Source organism: Furipterus horrens, unplaced genomic scaffold, assembly GCF_987537825.1.
Source record: "Furipterus horrens unplaced genomic scaffold, mFurHor1.1.pri manual_scaffold_2, whole genome shotgun sequence".
NCBI lineage: Eukaryota > Metazoa > Chordata > Mammalia > Chiroptera > Furipteridae > Furipterus > Furipterus horrens.
In genome coordinates this window covers 216,928,875-216,945,766 of record NW_028327172.1, presented here as the reverse complement: position 1 = coordinate 216,945,766, position 16,892 = coordinate 216,928,875, and the positions used below count along the sequence as shown (strand labels likewise).

At 51.3% G+C, this 16,892-nt stretch overlaps 1 protein-coding gene across 1 annotated transcript in view; it reads left to right on the top strand.

The window, feature by feature from the left end:
- Positions 1-372: 372 nt before the first annotated feature.
- Positions 373-16,892, top strand: part of GRK4 (G protein-coupled receptor kinase 4) — a 37,511-nt gene continuing 20,991 nt past the window's right edge. Inside the window, exons 1-7 of the mRNA XM_090267144.1 lie at positions 373-593; positions 2,217-2,312; positions 6,573-6,685; positions 6,977-7,054; positions 12,740-12,843; positions 15,390-15,482; positions 16,351-16,414. Of these exons, the coding sequence (XP_090123270.1) occupies positions 2,261-2,312; positions 6,573-6,685; positions 6,977-7,054; positions 12,740-12,843; positions 15,390-15,482; positions 16,351-16,414 (504 nt within the window). The 5' untranslated portion in view covers positions 373-593; positions 2,217-2,260. The remainder of the gene's footprint in view (positions 594-2,216; positions 2,313-6,572; positions 6,686-6,976; positions 7,055-12,739; positions 12,844-15,389; positions 15,483-16,350; positions 16,415-16,892) is intronic.

Below are 16,892 nucleotides of genomic sequence, written 5' to 3'. Positions count from 1 at the left end.
GGTCTTCTGGGAGCTGTAGTGCACTGGGGGGCGTGGCTGCCGCCCGAGGCGGTGGGCGGCGGCGAGCTCCAGTCCTCGAAGCCGTTAGCGGGGAGCCGGCCGCGCTGAGAAAAGGCGGCGGCGGCAGCGGCGGCGGCAGTAGCCGTCGCCGCCGGCGGCCCTGCCGGGGAGCCTTTCGCTGGCGAAGACTCCGGGCGGCCCGGGACCCGGACCCTCAGGAGAGTTGCGCGCGCGGAGCGAGGGCGATGAGACCAAGAGTCCCGGCCGCGGCGCGGCGGCGGTGACCGCGAAGCAGCCCGGCGGCCGGCCGGCCAGCGTGCCTCGCCCCGTGCCCGCCGGAGCCCCGAGCCGGCGGCAGCAGCGTGCGCAGCGGCGGCGGCGTGGAGGCCGGCGGGCCCGGAGGCGGCGGCGAGTGTGGTGGCCGTGGCGGTGGCGGGGCCGCTTTCCCGGGCCGTTCGTGCGACCCGGCGGGCGAGAGCCGGGCGGGGAGGACGCGCCCCGGGGTCCTCGAGCCCGCGGGGCCCGGCGGCGGCGGCGGTCCACGGAGCTGGAGAACCTGGTGGCCAACGCGCTGCTGCTGAAAGCGCGCCTAGGTGGGTGCGGCGCGGGGCCCCGGGCCCGCCGTCCCCTAGCCCCGACCCCGCGGAGCGGACCCTGGCGGCCTTCGAGGGCCCGAGGAGAGAGGCCCGTCCCCGCGCGTGGCGGAGCCGCCGTGAGGGTTTCAGACGGAGGTTCTCACGGCTGCTCGGCCGGGAGCGCGCGCCGGGGACCGCGGGCCCGGGCTCCGGGGCTGCCCTGGGGCAGGTGTGCGCGGCGCGGGGGCCGTGCCGGGGAGGCGGGGGCGCAGCGGCTTCCCGGCCCTGGGACGGCCGAGTCGGGAGCGTCGTGCGGGGGCCTGGGAGTCGGGCGTCCCGGCCGAGGGGCCGCCGGTGCTCGGACGGCGGAGAAGGCGGAGCGCGCCCCCGCGCGGGCCTGCGCCGTCCCTGTGAAACCAAGCGCTCCCGTTGGTTCTAAGCAGAACGTGTTCGAGTCTAACCGCCCTGCGCGCCGGCTGGTGCCGGACCTGCCGCGGGAGGCGGCTCTCAGCCTGGGCAGCGCCCGACTGGGCGCCGGGGCCGGGGCCGGCCCGGGAAACGGTCCGACGCTTAGGAAGTAGCGCGGCCCGCGGCTGTCCCGCCGGCGGCCGTGGGAGGGGACGCCGCGGAGCAGACGCTGCCGCCCCGAGAGGCGCGTGTGCGCAGCGGGCCGGGCGCGCGCGAGGGGAGCGGGAGACCGTCGTGCTGTGGATGAAACGGCACCGCGGGCTCGGCTGTCCTTGGGAAGCACGATTCTGTGCAGTGCGTGTGTGAGCAGCCATGGCCTTGGATTGCTTTCCAAGAGAAGCGTAAGCGTTTGACCTGCGAGCACTTGCCGGGGAGCGGGGGCCCTTTTCCCGCGGGAGCTCGGGCGGCGCAGACGCGGAGGGAGGGGCGCGCGGTGCCTGCGCCTGTCGGACTTCGGCCTCCGGGATGTCGCGCTGTCGCGCGGTTTGGGTGACACCCGAGCATCACTGAGGCGCCCCTGCGGGGCCTCCCCCAGGACCTGGGCGGCGGAGCTCGTAGAGGCGCTCGGGTTGCGGAGGCGGGGACAGGGGCCAGCGCTGTGTGTCCTTTCCTGCGCTTCCGCGGTCCCCACAGCCCGCGCCGCTCGGCGTTGTCGTCGTGGGCCGCGCGCGGTCCGCCGTGGGTGCCGCCTCCTGTGCGGCGGGCCTCTGCTTCTCGTCCTGCTCGTCTTTCCGCCCCTGCAGGGCCCGGGGCACCTTCGCCTCCCCCTGGTAACCTTGCAGCTCAGGGACGCCCTGCTCCCTGGGGGCCGGGATCTGGGGCTCTCGACCCGGCGCCGTCAGCCCTCCGCAGGCCGCACGGTGACTCCGCGAGCGCAGGGCGCAGTCGTGCCCTGGCTCTCAGTAAACGACGGGGGCTGAAGGGCCGTCTGTGCCTTCGCTGAACTCCAGAGAGACGGTTAAATCTGTGACCCGCAGTGCAGACCCCGCCCTCAGCGCGTCGTGGCGGCATTGGCCAGGGTCGCTGCGCGGCCTTTCGTGTGGCTGTGCCTCAGTTTCCCGCCTGTCGCCGGAGCTCAGCCACCGTGTGCAGGTCGCGAACGCCACTAGTGGGGGTAGTTGTAACTGGGCATTTCTGACCATTTAAAAAATGCCTCTTTCCCTCTAAATTTAGGAGGACGTGACAAAAAAACTGGGCGTAGTAGAAGATGGCGGGAGATGCTGAAGCTGCCGCCCGTCAGCCAGTGCGGCGGGCTCCGCGGTTCCATCGGTGAGTGCGCAGAGCCTGGGTTACCACGAGCGCGGCCCCGGAGGTGACCGCCGCTGCTCCTCAGTCTCTTTCCAGACGGCTCTTTGTGCGCGTGGACAGTAACTACAGGTGGTGACGCCGGGGAAGGGTTACTCGGGGGAAATGTGGTGCGTCAGCCCTGACCGGTGTGGTCGTGAGCGCGACGCCCCGTTGGGACACAGGCCCGGGTTGGGGGGTGGGAGAGGCAGCCGGCGGCGTTCCCCTGGCACCTCAGTGCGCCGATGTTTCTCTCCCTTTGTTTCTCTCTCTTCCCCTTTCCCTGAGAAAAGCGAGGTCAGGGTATGGGACACCACGCAGTGTGCTGCTGGTGCGGATGCGCGCACAGGCGCTCAGATGCGGAGCCATGTCTGCAGGGCGTTCGGAGTTGTGCTTTTCAAAGGCACAAACGACTTCCAGTTCGGAGGGGGGGTGCCTTCCGAACGTGGATGTCGCCCGGCTGCTCTCCAAAGGGGCTGTGTCCGTTTGCTTCCCTGCCAACAGCGTGTGACAGGTTCTCTTTGCCTATGACCTCGTTCGCGCTGGTTGCGATCAGTGTTTTTAATAAAGATAAATAAACTGTAATTTGAAAAACGGTCTCATTTTAATTGTGGATGAGGTTGAGCATTTTCATCCATTAAAAATTTTTTTTTGCTTTTTCTGATTTGTAAAAGCTGTTTATATATAACTTATCTTTTTATAATCATTGTGAATATATTTTATATTCGTTTTTCTGGCATACTTTTTAAATTAAAACACGTTTTAATTTTTCTGTAGATAAATGTATCAGTTTTCTTCATTTCTGAACTTGGTGTTGCGCTTGGGGAGGACACCTAAGATTATTTTTAAAAAATCAATCCTTAGTGCCGTTATGGTTTCTTTTAAAGAGCATTTGAATATTTTAACTACCAAAATTAATTTCAGACAGTATAAAATGGAGGTAGTTCCCCCACTGAAGCCTATCTAATTGTTTCAGCCTCAGTACGTTTTTTAAAAAGCAGCTTTGTTGAGAGGTAATTAACATGCCATACGCTTTACCTATTTAAAATATACAATGTGATGGTTTTTAATATCGTTGTGGAACTGTGCAGCCATTACCACAGTCAGTTTTTCATTTTTGTCCCTCAGAAGAAACCCCACACCCACTGGCAGCCCCTCGCGCCCCATTCCCTGCCGCTCCTCTGCCCCTGGCAACCACTGATCTGCCCTTGCATTCACCTTTCCTGGACCCTCACGTAAATGGGAATCAATCGTACCCTGTGTGGTCTTTTGTGACTGGCTTCTTTCATTGAACACACGGTTTCCAAGGTGCGTGCGTGCGGTCACGTGCGTCAGTGCTTCCTTCACTTTTGCTGGCGAATCACAGTCCCATTGGAAAGATGTGTTGCATTTTGTCCATTCCTCTGTCGATAGACATTGAATTGTTTTCATTTTTGTGTGTGTGTGTGTTACGACTAATACTATATGAACATTTAAGTACAAGGTTTTTTGTAACATACGTAACAAAAATTGCCATCTTAATCATTTTCAAGTGTAAAGTTCAGTGGCATGAATTTGGATAGTACCATATTAATTTGGATTTTGTTCATCTGTTGGTGCACATCTGGGTCATTTCTACTTTTGGGCTGTAGAGTTGTGAATGATGCTGCTGGGAACACTGATGTACCAACGCTTGTTTGAGTCCCTGCTTTTAATTTCCTCTGAGTATATACTCAGAATTAAAATTGCTGAACAACACAGTAATTCTATATTTAACTTCTGGGGGAAGTGCCAAACTGTTTCCTAAAGTGGCTGCATGGTCTTACATTCCCACCAGCAGCGTGTGAGGGCTCCAGTTTCTTTACATGCTCCCCAACACTGTTTAGTTCCCTTCTTTTTAGTGTGACCATCCTAGTGGGTGTGCCGTGGTACCTCATTGTATGTGTGTGTTTGTTAAAGATTTTATTTATTTATTTATTTTTAGAGAGAGGAAAGAGAGGGAGAGAAACATCAATGTGTGGCCGCCTCCCACGCGCCCCCAACTGGGGACCCGGCCTGCAACCCAGGCCTATGCCGTGACTGGGAATCGAACCAGCGACCCTTTGGTTCACAGGCCGGCACACAGTCCACTGAGCCACACCAGCCAGGGTCCTCGTTGTGTTTTGATTTGCGTTTCCCATGACTAATGATACTGAGCACCTTTCATGTGATTACTGGCCATATGTAGTTTCTGAAATGTCTGTTCAGATCCTTTGCCCATTTTTAAATTAAATTGTCTGTCTTCTCATTGCTGAAATGTAAGCATTCTTTATGTATTCTGGTTACTAGACCCTTATCAGATATTTGATTCCCAAATATGTTCTCCCATTCTGTGTATTTTGTTCACCTTCTTACTGATGTCCTTTGAGGAACACAAGTTTTATTTTGACAAAGTCCAGCTGATCTGTTTGGTGGTGTTGCTGCTTGTGCTCTGGTGTTGTGTGTGAGAAATCACTGCTCTTATAGGCACCCCTTTGTAGGTAACTCTCTGCTTTTCTCTTGCTGCTTTTAAGATTCTCTCTTTATCTTTCACCTTTGGCATTTTAATGATGATGTGTCTTGGTGTGGTCCTCTTTGGGTCTAGCTTCTTTGGGGACTCTGTGCTTCCTGAACTTGTATGTCTATTTCCTTTGCCAAATTTGGGGAGTTTTCCTTCATTATTTTCTCACATAAGCTTTCAATTTCTTGCTCTTCCTCTTCTCCTTCTGGCACCCCTATGATTTGGATATTTGCACGTTTAAAGTTGTCCCAGAGGTTCCTAAGGCTCTCCTCATTTTTTTCAGTTCTTCCTTCCTCATTCTGTACTGGTTGACTGTTTTTTTCTTCCTTATGTTCCAAATCATTGATCTGAACCCCGGTTTCCTTCCCTTCACCACTGGTTTTGTGTGGATTTTCCTTCATTTCACTTAGCATACCCTTCACTTTTTCTCTTATGCATTTGCCATACTCAAGCATATCTGTCAAGTCTGTGAGCATCTTTATCACCAGTGTTTTGAATTCTGCGTCTGTTAGGTTGTCTATCTCCTCGTTTGTGAGGTTGGCTATCTCCTCGTCGCTTAGTTCTCCTGCTGGAACCTTGATCCGTTCCCCTTTTTGGGCCTTACTTCTTGTCTCCTCATTCTGACAGGCTTTTGTGTTTGTTTGCCTCTGTGTCTTAGGTAGAGCTGTCATACCTGTTCCAAATTAATTTTTTAAAAAGGAAAAAAAAAAGCATGAATTGGGGAAGAAAAGCTAACTAATAGGATATTCAATGTCACTTACTTCATTATATGTGCTAAAAATCTACCCCGAAGACTCAAAAATATACTGAGTTATTTCAATGACTGGTGCTGGAACTACTGGGTACCCAGTGGAAAAAAACTGAAATTGGATCCCTACCTCACACCATGTACAAAACTTAACTCCAACTGGCTCGAACACCTAAGTGTAGGAGATACAGCTTAGCAGAAGGCGTAGCTGCGAAGCTTCCTGAATTCCAGCGTTAGTAACCCTTGCCATTGAGGAGTTTGCTACGGCTTCCTTCCTTTTCCTAAGCTCAACCCTTCAGCTTCAGAGCCAGCGCAGGGGCCCCAGAACCTGCTTATGTCATTTCAAACTCAAAGCCGCTGCTAAAGGAGCAGCTGATTGTTGTCTTGCTGAAGTTTAAATGAACCTGTTTTGAATATATTTGTTTATCCCTCTTGGCACTTTGACCAGACATTGGTGCCTTGTTCTCAAAAGAGCATCAGTGTTTGGGGTAAGGTAAAGTATATAACACTATTCCACTGGGGACAAAAGCCATTAAGCATTAACAATGTCTGCAGTGTGTGAATGTAGGAAAAGTTAGTAACCTGGGAAAGAATTTTTAGAAATCTAACGTAGTCCCTTCCTGCGGTGCGTCTCACAGATGTGTAATTGGTGCCCATCAGCTCTCTGCTCTCCCCCCTTCCTTTGTTTCCTGGGGACACTGCTCCCCTGCGTGTTCCCTTTCTGGGGACGTGGGACGCTCAGGTCAGGCTTCGTAGGCCTGCCTCTGCGTGGCAGCTCTCCGGCTGTCTCTGGCTCTGCTTAGGTGTTTTAAATATTATTCACGATGAGCCTGTCTGAATTGGTAAACAGAACAGTGGTGCAAACATACGATACTGCAAATACTAATTTTGATTTTTATTGCATCAGGTGAAAACTGTACAGTTCAGAAAAAGCACTTTCTGAGTCATAACGGGCACATCACCCCTTTTCTTCACCCAGAAAAGGATTACAGCAGCCTTTGTGACAGGCAGCCGATAGGAAGACTGCTCTTCCGGCAGTTCTGCGACACAAGACAGGACCTGAAGAGGTGCACGGAGTTCCTGGACGCTGTGGTGAGTCTCAGTGCCGAGCCAGCTCGCTTGTGCCCTTGAAAACAAAGAGCCAAGGTGAGACCTGAGTTCAGTAGAGGTGGGCAGTTGGGGGGTGAGCAGAGAGCCTCGTGGGATCTGTTACTCTGCTGCATTATCGACCCTTAACAGATTCCTGCCCTCGTAGCTCTTGGGGGGAGGCACGCAAACCACAGGGGGCTCCCTGGGGCTTAGGCTGCATGTCAGTGCCTGAAGTCAGAGAAGCCGGGGAAGACGCTTCACTGACATTCTGTTTCCCGTCCTCTCTACAATCAGGCAGCATACGAAGTCGCCACTGATGAGGACCGGAAAGACTGTGGACTGTTAGTCTTAAACATGTTCTTCGTTAATGAGGTGTGTTTTCTTCTTTAGATACAAAGATTTGTAAATAACTTACATAAATAATTAGAGTGCAGAGCTGTTGTTACTTAATTGGATAAATATAACTAGTATGTTAAAACCTTTAATTTCTTACGAATGTTCCTCCCCCTGGCTCAGAGCTGGCACCTCCTTGCTGCGTCCTCATGAGGCGACAGGCCAGGGGGCTCCCTGGAGCTTCCTTCACGAGGGCACTGGTCCTCTTCAGGAGGATTCCCTCCTCATGATTCAGCATCTCCTGAAAGCCCTGCATCCTGATTGCTGCTTTGGGGGTTGGATTTCAACATGTGAACTTTGAGGGGATACATTCAGACCATAGCACCGGAATGTAGAAAGTTCTAAGGTGTCCACACATACATTAGGGGGAAAAATACTAGAGTTAATAAATGAGTTCATCAAGGTTGCAGGATACCAGAGCACCTTTATAAAATTCAGTTGTATTTCTCTACACTAGCAATTGAAATCCAAAAAGGAAATGAAGAAAGTCATTCCATTTACAATTGCATCAAAAAGAATAAAGTAAGAGTGAATATAACAAAAAGAAGTGCAAGACATTTATATACTGGAAGGCTTGAAAACATCATTGACAGAAATTAAAGAAGTGAAAGGAACGGAAAGACACCCCACGTTCATGGATTAGAAGACTTAACATTGGGAGGGCAGTGCTCCCCAGCGTGATCTACAGGTTCGTTATCACCCAGAGCAAAACCCTAGCTGCCCTCTTTGCAGAGATGAACAAGCCAACCGTAGAAGCCACATGGTCCTGGCATAAGGAAAGGTGTGCAGACAAGTGTGGGAGAACTCAGAGCGCAGAAGCCAGTTGACTTAAACAAGGTGCCCGAACAACGCAGTGGGGAAAGAGTCACCTTTGAAGAAGTGGCGTAGGGACAACTGGATATCCACATTCAAAAGAAGGGACTTCAGCCACTGCCTCGCGCCGCAAAAACACATAATTTCAGATGGATCAAGCACTTAAATGTAAGCACTAAACCATGGTGCCCTGAGAGGAAACCTCTAAGGTGTGACTCTCAGGTGTAAAACTCACGTGTGGGTCTTCATGACCTTGGTCTAGACAGCGGTTCCTTAGGACTGAAACAAAGACTCAAATGAACAAACTGGACGGAAATTAAACCCTCGTGCTTCACAGAGCACTGTAAAGAAAGTGAGAAGACAGCCTGTAGAGTGGGTGAGAGTATCTGCAAAGCCAGTATCTGCTTAGGGTCCGGGATCCAAAACATAGAAAGCACTTTTAAAATTAAACAGTAGCCCTGGCCAATGTGGCCCTGTGGATTGGGTGTCATCAGAACAAGCAAAGGGTCACCAGTTTGATTCCCAGTCAGGGCACAGGCCTGGATTGCGGGCCAGGTCCCCGGTTGGGACGCATGCAAGAGGCAACTGATCGATGTTTCTCTTCCTCCTTCTCCCTCCTTCCCTCTCTCTCTAAAAATAAGTATAATTAAATAATAAAGACAACCCACTTTTTAAAAGGTAGTGAAGTCTATATATATTTTTAACAGAGAAAAATAAGCATATTTCTTTATAATTCACCCCCTCCCCTTCCCCACCAGTGCACTTTCCTATCAGAGTTCTTGATATCCAGAACTTTAAAAAGGAAGGTACTGAGTCATTTGGTACATTTGCCGTGGCAACTACCTATTCTGAAAAGTAGTTCTTCTTCCTTAATATGAGGCCCCGGGAGAGGTATCTGTTCTGCTGCTGTTGCATCCAGCATCAGGCCAGTCCTGCTGTACAAGCATTGCTTTTCCTTCCTGTGGGAATACGTTCTTCTTAATGTGAAAGGTGTCTAAGTTACTGAAAATGGATCTATTGGAGCTAACCCTTAAACAATCTTAATGGAATTAACCTCTTATTTAGCGGAGGGAAGTAAGACTGGGAAATGCCGAGAAGTATTTCTTAGAACTATTTTGAGACGTCTGTGGAATTGGATGACTTTATCTCCTGTTTTCTGTTGTCTCCTATGCCTGGAGCACGTGTATCTGTTGAGAGCACCAGTGAGCGGACTTCTCTGCTATGGCCGTAGAATGAACGGACCGTCTTACCGTATTACGGCCTCGCCCCAGTGGGTAGATGGGGAACTGGGCGGGCCGTCCCGAGGGTGTGGTCCCCCGGCTCTGCCATTCTTTGCTGCGGGCGCAGCGGAACGTCCTGTAGTTCCCACACCTCGTCTCTCCACGCGGTCCTGAGGCTGACATAACAGGCACGTGAAAAGGCCTCACAATGTTCTAGATTATTTAAATGACAGCTCTTAATCGTTATTAATTATAACAGTCGTGTTTTTTGGGGAAAATGTGAGTTTTCTCATTCTGTATTTTTATTACTAGTTCAGCTTCTGGGATGAAACAGCTGCTGTGCCTGAGAGAAAGTCCTGTTCTGCTGTGGTGACCCGGCTCTGCCACGGTCAGGGTCAGTCTAGGGTGCACATCGCCCTTCTAGCGACAAGTCCCACAGACACTTGAGCAGGACCTGGGCTTGTTTTTCCAGACAGCTGGGCACCTGTCCTGTCACTGCTGTGCTTTTCCAGGAGCCTCGGGGTGGGGGTTGGAGAGCAGGCGGCACGGGCCCCTAGGGACACGTTACGAGAACAGGAAGTCACACACCCTTTTTGGAGGCAGCTCTGTCATTCATACATCTCAGCACTGAACATGTGTGTCCTGTGAGCTAGTAGTTCCAGGAATCTGTCCTGTGACACACAGCTGTGTAGAGCTGTTCACGGCGGTGCTGCTGGCAGAGGGGAAAACGGGGGCGGACGAGCCGGGCAAAGTGGGCAGCTGTCAGAGACAACACGGGTGGCCTGTGGTGTTGGCGCAAGCGGAGCCCCAGGTCCCGGCTCACAGCGGCGCGCGTCCGCTGTCCGGCCTTGCGGCGGCGTGGGAGCCATGCGCCCTTCGTGGGCGGTGCTTCCCGTCTCGGTCTTTTCTGGCCCTTGTGCCGCAGTCTCGGGTCAACCGCTGACCCCACGGCGTGCTATGCCGTCGGCGCGCTCTGGGCACTGTTGTGTATTGCCATGCCGCATCGTGTCTACAGGGTGCCCCCTGTGTCTCCTGCCTCCGCGGAGAAGGAGAGGAAGGCAGTGACTCTTGAGATGAAACTCAAGGCAGCTGCCCAGCTGTGGGCTAACGTAAGTGTTCTGAGCGCGTGTGAGGTCAGCTCAGCTAAGCTGTGATGTTTGGTAGCTTTGGTGTATTAAATGCATTTTTTAAAGTATATTTTATTAATTATGTTGTTACAGTAATTCCAATTTTTTTCCCTTTTGCTCCTCTCTGCCCAGTACCCCCCTCCCCCCCAGCAATCCCACCCCCCTTAGTTCATGTCCATGGGTCACGCATATAAGCTCTTTGGCTTCACCCTTTCCTGTATTATTCTTAACTTCCCCCTGTCTATTTTGTACGAACTGATTATGCTTCTCAGTCCCTGCTCCATTTCCCCATTTCTCCCCCTCCCCCTCCCAGCTGATAACCCTCCAAATGATCCCCATACCTATGATTCTGTTCCTATTCTGCTTTGCTTAGTTGGATTTTGTTTTTATTTTTCTTAGATTCAGTTGTTGATAGTTGTGAGTTTATTGTCATTTTAGTGTTCATAGTTTTGATTTTTTTTTTCTTAAGTCCCTTTGACATTTCATATAATAATGGCTTGGTGATGATGACCTTCTTCAGCTTTACCTTGTCTGGGAAGCACTTCATCTGCCCTTCCATTCTAAATGATAGTTTTGCTGGGTAGAGTAGTCCTGGTTATAGGGCCTTGCTTTTCCTCACATTGAATACTGCTTGCCAGTCCCTTCCTGACTGCAAAGTATCCTCTGAGAAATCAGCTGATAGTCCTATAGGCGCCCCCCTGTAGGCAACTCTCTGCCTCTCTCTTGCTGTCCCCAGGACTCTGTCTTTATCTTTCACCTTTGGCATCTCAGTCATGATGTGTCCTGGTGTGGTCCCCTCTGGGTCCAGCTTGCCCGGGACCCTCTGTGCTTCCCAGACCTGTATGTCCATCTCCTTCACAAAATTTGGGAAGTTTTCCTCGTTTTTTTCAATTCTTTCTTCTTCATTCTGTACTGGTTGACTGTTTATTTCTTCCTTATGTTCCAAACCATTGATTTGAATCCCAGTTTCCTTCCCTTCACCATTGGTCTTGTGTGGATTTTCCTTTGTTTCACTTAGCATAGCCTTCACTTCTTCCCTTAAGCATTTGTCATACTCAAGCATATCTGTCAAGCCTGTGAGCATCTTTATCACCAGTGTTTTGAATTCTGCATCTGTTAGGTTGTCTATCTCCTCGTCTGTGAGGTTGGCTCTCTCCTTGTCTGTGAGGTTGGCTATCTCCTCGTCACTTAATTCTCCCACTGGAACCTTGATCTGTTCCCCCTTTTGAGCCTTACTTCTCTGTCTCCTCATTCTGACAGGCTCCTGCGTTTGTTTGTCTCCATGCCCCAGGTAGAGCTGTCGCTCCTGTCTGGATGAATATTTCTTCTTTATATCTTAGTTTGCTGGACTTCCATGCACTTTGATTTTCTGGAACTTCTGGTTGTTTCTAGTTTTGAGGTAGTTGTATTTCTTCTTAGTTGTGGAGGGAGGCGCAGAGTGTCTGTCTACGCCTCCGTCTTGGCCAGAAGTCTCTAAATGCATTTTTAAAAAATATTTATTTGTTTATTTTAGAGAGAGGGGAAGGGAAGGAGAAAGAGAGGGAGAGAAACATCACTGTGTGGCTGCCTCTCGTGCACCCCCAGCCAGGGACATGGCCCCCAACCCAGGCCTGTGCTCTGACTGGGCATCGAACTGGTGACCCTTTGGTTCGCAGGCTGGGGCTCAGTCCACTGAGCCACGCCAGCGAGGGCTAAATACATTTTTCACATACAATACCTTGAACTTAGGATGAGTTTGCTGGGACATAATCCTATCAAAAGTTGAGGAGCATCTGTACATAGTTTTTATTCCATTTGTAGGAGGAAAAAGTATGTGTATGTCCAAAGGTTTACATGTGTGTGTTTGCATTGTTGATTGTGGTATAAAATATACCATAACATTTGTCATTGAGTATGTTCACAGTGTACAACCATCCCCGCCTTCATCTCCAGAGCTTTTTCATTTTGCAAAACTGGTAGTCTGTTCCCATTAAATAGGTGCCCCTCCTTCCCCCCACCCCAGCCCGTGGCACCCGCTGTTCTTTTTGTCTTATGGATTTGACTGCCCTGGGGACATCATATAAGTGGAATCATATAGAATTTGTCCTTTCGTGACTGCCATAGTTCACTTAGCATGTTGTCCTCACGGTCCTGCCATGTAGTAGCAGGTGTCAGACTTTCCATCCATTTTTAGGTTGAATGATACTCCATTGAGTGACTGGACCGCATTTTGTTTATCCTTCATCCGTTGATGGACACTCGGGTTGTGCCCACCTTCGGCTGTTGTGCACGATGCTGTGAACTTGGGGTACAGTATCTCTGGAGACCCTCCCCCACTCTGGTTTGATATCCCAAGGGAAGGTCACTCTGCACCCTGGGAAGTGAGACTGGGGCAGTGACGGCGGCACTTGGACTTGTTACCTCATGCACTTGGTGTTTTCGTTTTTCACAATAAGTGACAGGCTTTACTCAAAGTTGCTAAGCTGCGCAATCACTGATTTCCTGTCTTTGATTTTGCTGTAAAGAACTCGGCAGCCCCTCTACCACAGATACCTCCCCACGTTGTCAGAGGGTGCAGGTTGCAACTGACGGAGGCCCCCTCCAAAGAGGTCTTCGAGGAATGTGCCAGGTGAGTGGGTCGCGCCCTCTGCCCACTGTCTGAGGCTCGCCCTGAGACGGGCCGCAGGCGAGCGCTCGTCAGAGTACGTGCCGAACTACAACAGCCCCTTGTACAGGGAGAAGAGCAGTCATTACACACGTCGATGACACTGAGGCGGGTCACGCTGTGAGCCAGGATGCTCGATCGCTTGGCTGGCTCCTGGCCCCTCTGCTCAGCCTTCCAAAGTGCTAGTGTCTGAGGTGAAAAGATTCCCGTAATATGTTTTTTAGACCTAGGCACTGGCCAAAAGATCTTTTCTCCAGACCTTTGCGACATGGGCAGGGGAACTGTAAGAGCATTTCGGCCAAACTCAGCTCCCTTAGTTTGTGGGAAGAAGGAAGGGTTGCTGAAGCACCTGGCCCAAAGCAAGCAGTCCTTTGTAAGTGTGTGCGGGACATTCCAGTGTCACTCGCTCATTCAGCAGATGTTTGTCACGCCTCCTCTGTGTCAGCAACTGTGTCAGTTTCCTAAGGATGCCGGCCATGACAAAGCACTGCAAATAAGGTGACGCAAAACAACAGAAGTTTGTGGTCGCGCAGCTGTGCAGGCTGCATGTCTGAGGTCAAGGTGTCGGCAGGGCCACGCCTCTGGCTTCAGGTGCTGCCTGGTCACCTTAGCGTCCTCGGCTGCAGCATCTCAGTCTCTGCGTCTGTCGGCACGTGGCTGTTTTCTCCTCGTGCGGGGACGCCAGTCACATTGGAGTGGGGCCCATAGGACCTCGTCCTAACTGATTGCACTTCCCGGGAAGGCCCCACTGGCAGGCGCGGGGGTTAGGACATGTCTCTTCGGGAGACGCATTTCAACCCATAACATCTTCCTTCTGAAGCCGAGGTTATGGCAGAGATGCAAACAAAGGAAGGCCCTGCTGGTTTTAGGTTACAGGCTTATATGCCTTAAGAAACATAAATTCCAGAGCCTTGGCGTTACTCTTTTCGGAAACCATGAAGCACTTATATGCACCTGTCATTGATCTAGGTTCTGGGAATAAAATGATAAGCAACAGTGACTTGGCCCTGGCTGGGTGGCTCACTTGGTTAGAGCATCGTCCAGACGCAACAAAGGTTGTGGGTTCGATCCCCAGGCAGGGCACGCACAGGAATCAAGCAGTGGACGCATGAGGAAGTGGAGCAGCAAACGGATGGTTCTCTCTCTCGCAAATTAAATGACAGAAAAAAGTGGAGGTCGCAAAGGGCTTTTGTCGATGTGGGTTAGGTTTTTAAAAATAGTAAGACACAAAGAGCCCACTGTCAGAGCGGTGACGTTGTCACATGTCGTGTGGCCTTTGGACAACCCCAGTGTGAGAACGAGGATTTAAGAAAGCACAGAGGTCTCGGTATGACTGTAGATCAAGTTTTGTGACCCAGCGCCCCCAGACGGGCCTGGGGGCCTGCAGGGTCCACAGCACAGGTTCCCGTGCCACCCAATGCCACGCTGCCCTCCTCAGCAGGCGCTGACGAATGAGCTGCGTCAGAGGACAGGCCACCTGCCGCCCCTCACCACCCCCACAACTGATGGTATTATCACTTCTCTAATAAAACCATAAATGAAACCTGAGAGGCACGGCCAGTTGTATGATGTCTGAAGAAACGTGTAGTACGAAGTAATTTATTGGGCGCTTTATTTTCAGCGTTAAGTAAAGGTTGTGTCACATGGTAACATTTTCTACCTTGTGACTATTACCAGTCACTCCATTCTATTGACCAAATGTTTACATTTCCTCTGAAATATACACGCCTATGCACATGAGTGTGCACTGGTGCACCCACACACTTAGAATATATTTTAAATTGTCTTTTTTACTGGTAGATTTTTAAAAAGATTTTATTTATTTATTTTTTTTTTAGATAGGGGACCTGGCTTGCAACTCAGGCCTGTGCCCTGACTGGGAACCGAACCAGGGACCCTCTGGCTCGCAGGCTGGCACTCAATCTACTGAACCACACCGGCCAGTGTTTTGTTTTTTTGTTTTTTTGTTTTTTATTTTTTAGCTGAGGGTGGAACCCAGTGCTCCTTTTTCTACTACACGGAGCCATAGTTTTCTATCTGCGGCTTTCTTCTTTCCTCACCGGAGGACATGCTTATTGATTTCAGAGAGAAGGAAAGGTGGGGAGAGAGAAAGGGAGAGAAACAGCCATCGGTTGCCTCTCGTAGGAGCCCTGACCAGGGACCGCACCCACAGCCTAGGCATGTTCCCTGCCTGGGACCTTTCGGGTTATGGGATGACGTTCCAACCACCTGAGCCACACCTCCCAGGGCGGTGGATTTTTGTCTAGTAATTATTTCTCTGATGTGCGTATACATAACAAGAATGCCTGACTTTGGGAGGGTAAATTGATTCCGTTCCGTGTGATCCTTGCCTTCTCATTGTCACCGGCAGCAGTAGGGACCATTGTGGGATTCTCTGCTTGCGGAGTCCAGTACATTGACTAGTGCCCAGGGCTCAGTGCGTACTGAAACACAGTGGGACTCATGCCATATGAAACACAGCTGAATAACTGCACACAATCTTTTTCCAGAGTTGTCCATAGGTATTTAAGTGGAAAGCCGTTTGAAGAATACCAGGACAGCCCATATTTTTCTCGATTTTTGCAGTGGAAATGGCTGGAAAGGTATGTTCTGATTCAAGATTCAGTGACAACAAGCAGTAGCTTCTAATGCACCCTGATGTATACTTTTCCATCTGTCATGATACTGTTGGGAATCATGGGTTGTCTGTGGCATTTTGTGCATCACGCAGTCTCTTCTGTCTGCTGTAAGCGGGAGTCGGCCCAACTGGTGCAGTGGGTGGGCAGGGACACGGGCCGGGGTCACGCAGGCCCTGTGCAGCCTGTGCCAGCCGCGCAGCCTCAGGCAGGCGGCTCAGCGCCGGGAGCTTCGGGTCCTTGCTCTGTAAAGTGGAGGCACCGTGGGCCATGCCACTGACGGCCGGGGCAGCCGAGAAATGTGTGTGATGTGCTTAGCGTTCCTAGTCCTCGTGGGCTGAGTGCTCAGAAAGCGCTAGCTGCCACTAGCGTTGTTATTACAATTGTTATCGATTGGCCACGTTTCCAGTTCCTGTTCAAACATGTTTTTTGAGATGCCGGGTGTCTCCCTTGAGGTTCCTTTTTCAAAGGATGGCGCACTGAAGACGCGTCCTTTTCCTCAGCAGCTTGTCAGAAAGCCCCAAAGAGATGCCTGAGAATAGATAAGCACTTCCCCGTGTGGGCCCGCTGCAGGCTTGTCTTCCGTTGGTGAAGATAGCCGGACCGTCCACCTCGATCTGCGGTGTGTTCAGATGCATCGTCAGTGCCGCGTGCGCTGGTCGCTGAGCACAGGGAGAGCGGTCCCGGCGGGGGCGCCGGCCCCTGCGCACGGGCGCCCTGTCCTGGGCACGCTTGGCCGCGCGGCTCCGTAAATAAGCCCAGGACAGGGGCTAGGTGGGCTCTCCTGAAGTGATGTGATGTGAGACCTGAACCTTTGCTTTTTCTAATTCCTTAGGAGACCAGTAACAAAGAGAACATTCAGACATTACAGAGTTCTAGGAAAAGGTGGGTTTGGAGAGGTGAGTCACGTGGGGCTGGTGTGCGTGTTACTGGGCAGCGGGGTAATTGCAAGACACAATCTCCAGGCCGTGCCTCAGCTCCACGAGTGCGTTCATTCCCTTCCTGTGACTTGGGGAATAATGGTAGCCAAGCATGAGAATTAAGATGGAACTTTGAGCAAAAGGTACTTTGCTACAAGCTTTTAAAAAATTAGGAAATCTGAGAAAAAATATTATTATCTTTGTTTTCACCTTTCACTCATAAAGAAGTTGTTTGAGCTCAGTCAGTTTGTCCTGGCTGAAAAGATTGTTCTGTTTCTAGAGTGGAACTTCCGTTAACTCTGCCTGTAGTTGAGGACTAGCCCGAAAATGTCTGTAGAATATGTTATTAAAGACGCACATGCGTGCCCCTCCCACCTCCACAAAAGGTGGTAGAAAATGTGTACGTCTGGGAAGGTCCTGAGAGGTGGCCTTTCAGCGTGCAGGCTGTGCTGGGCAG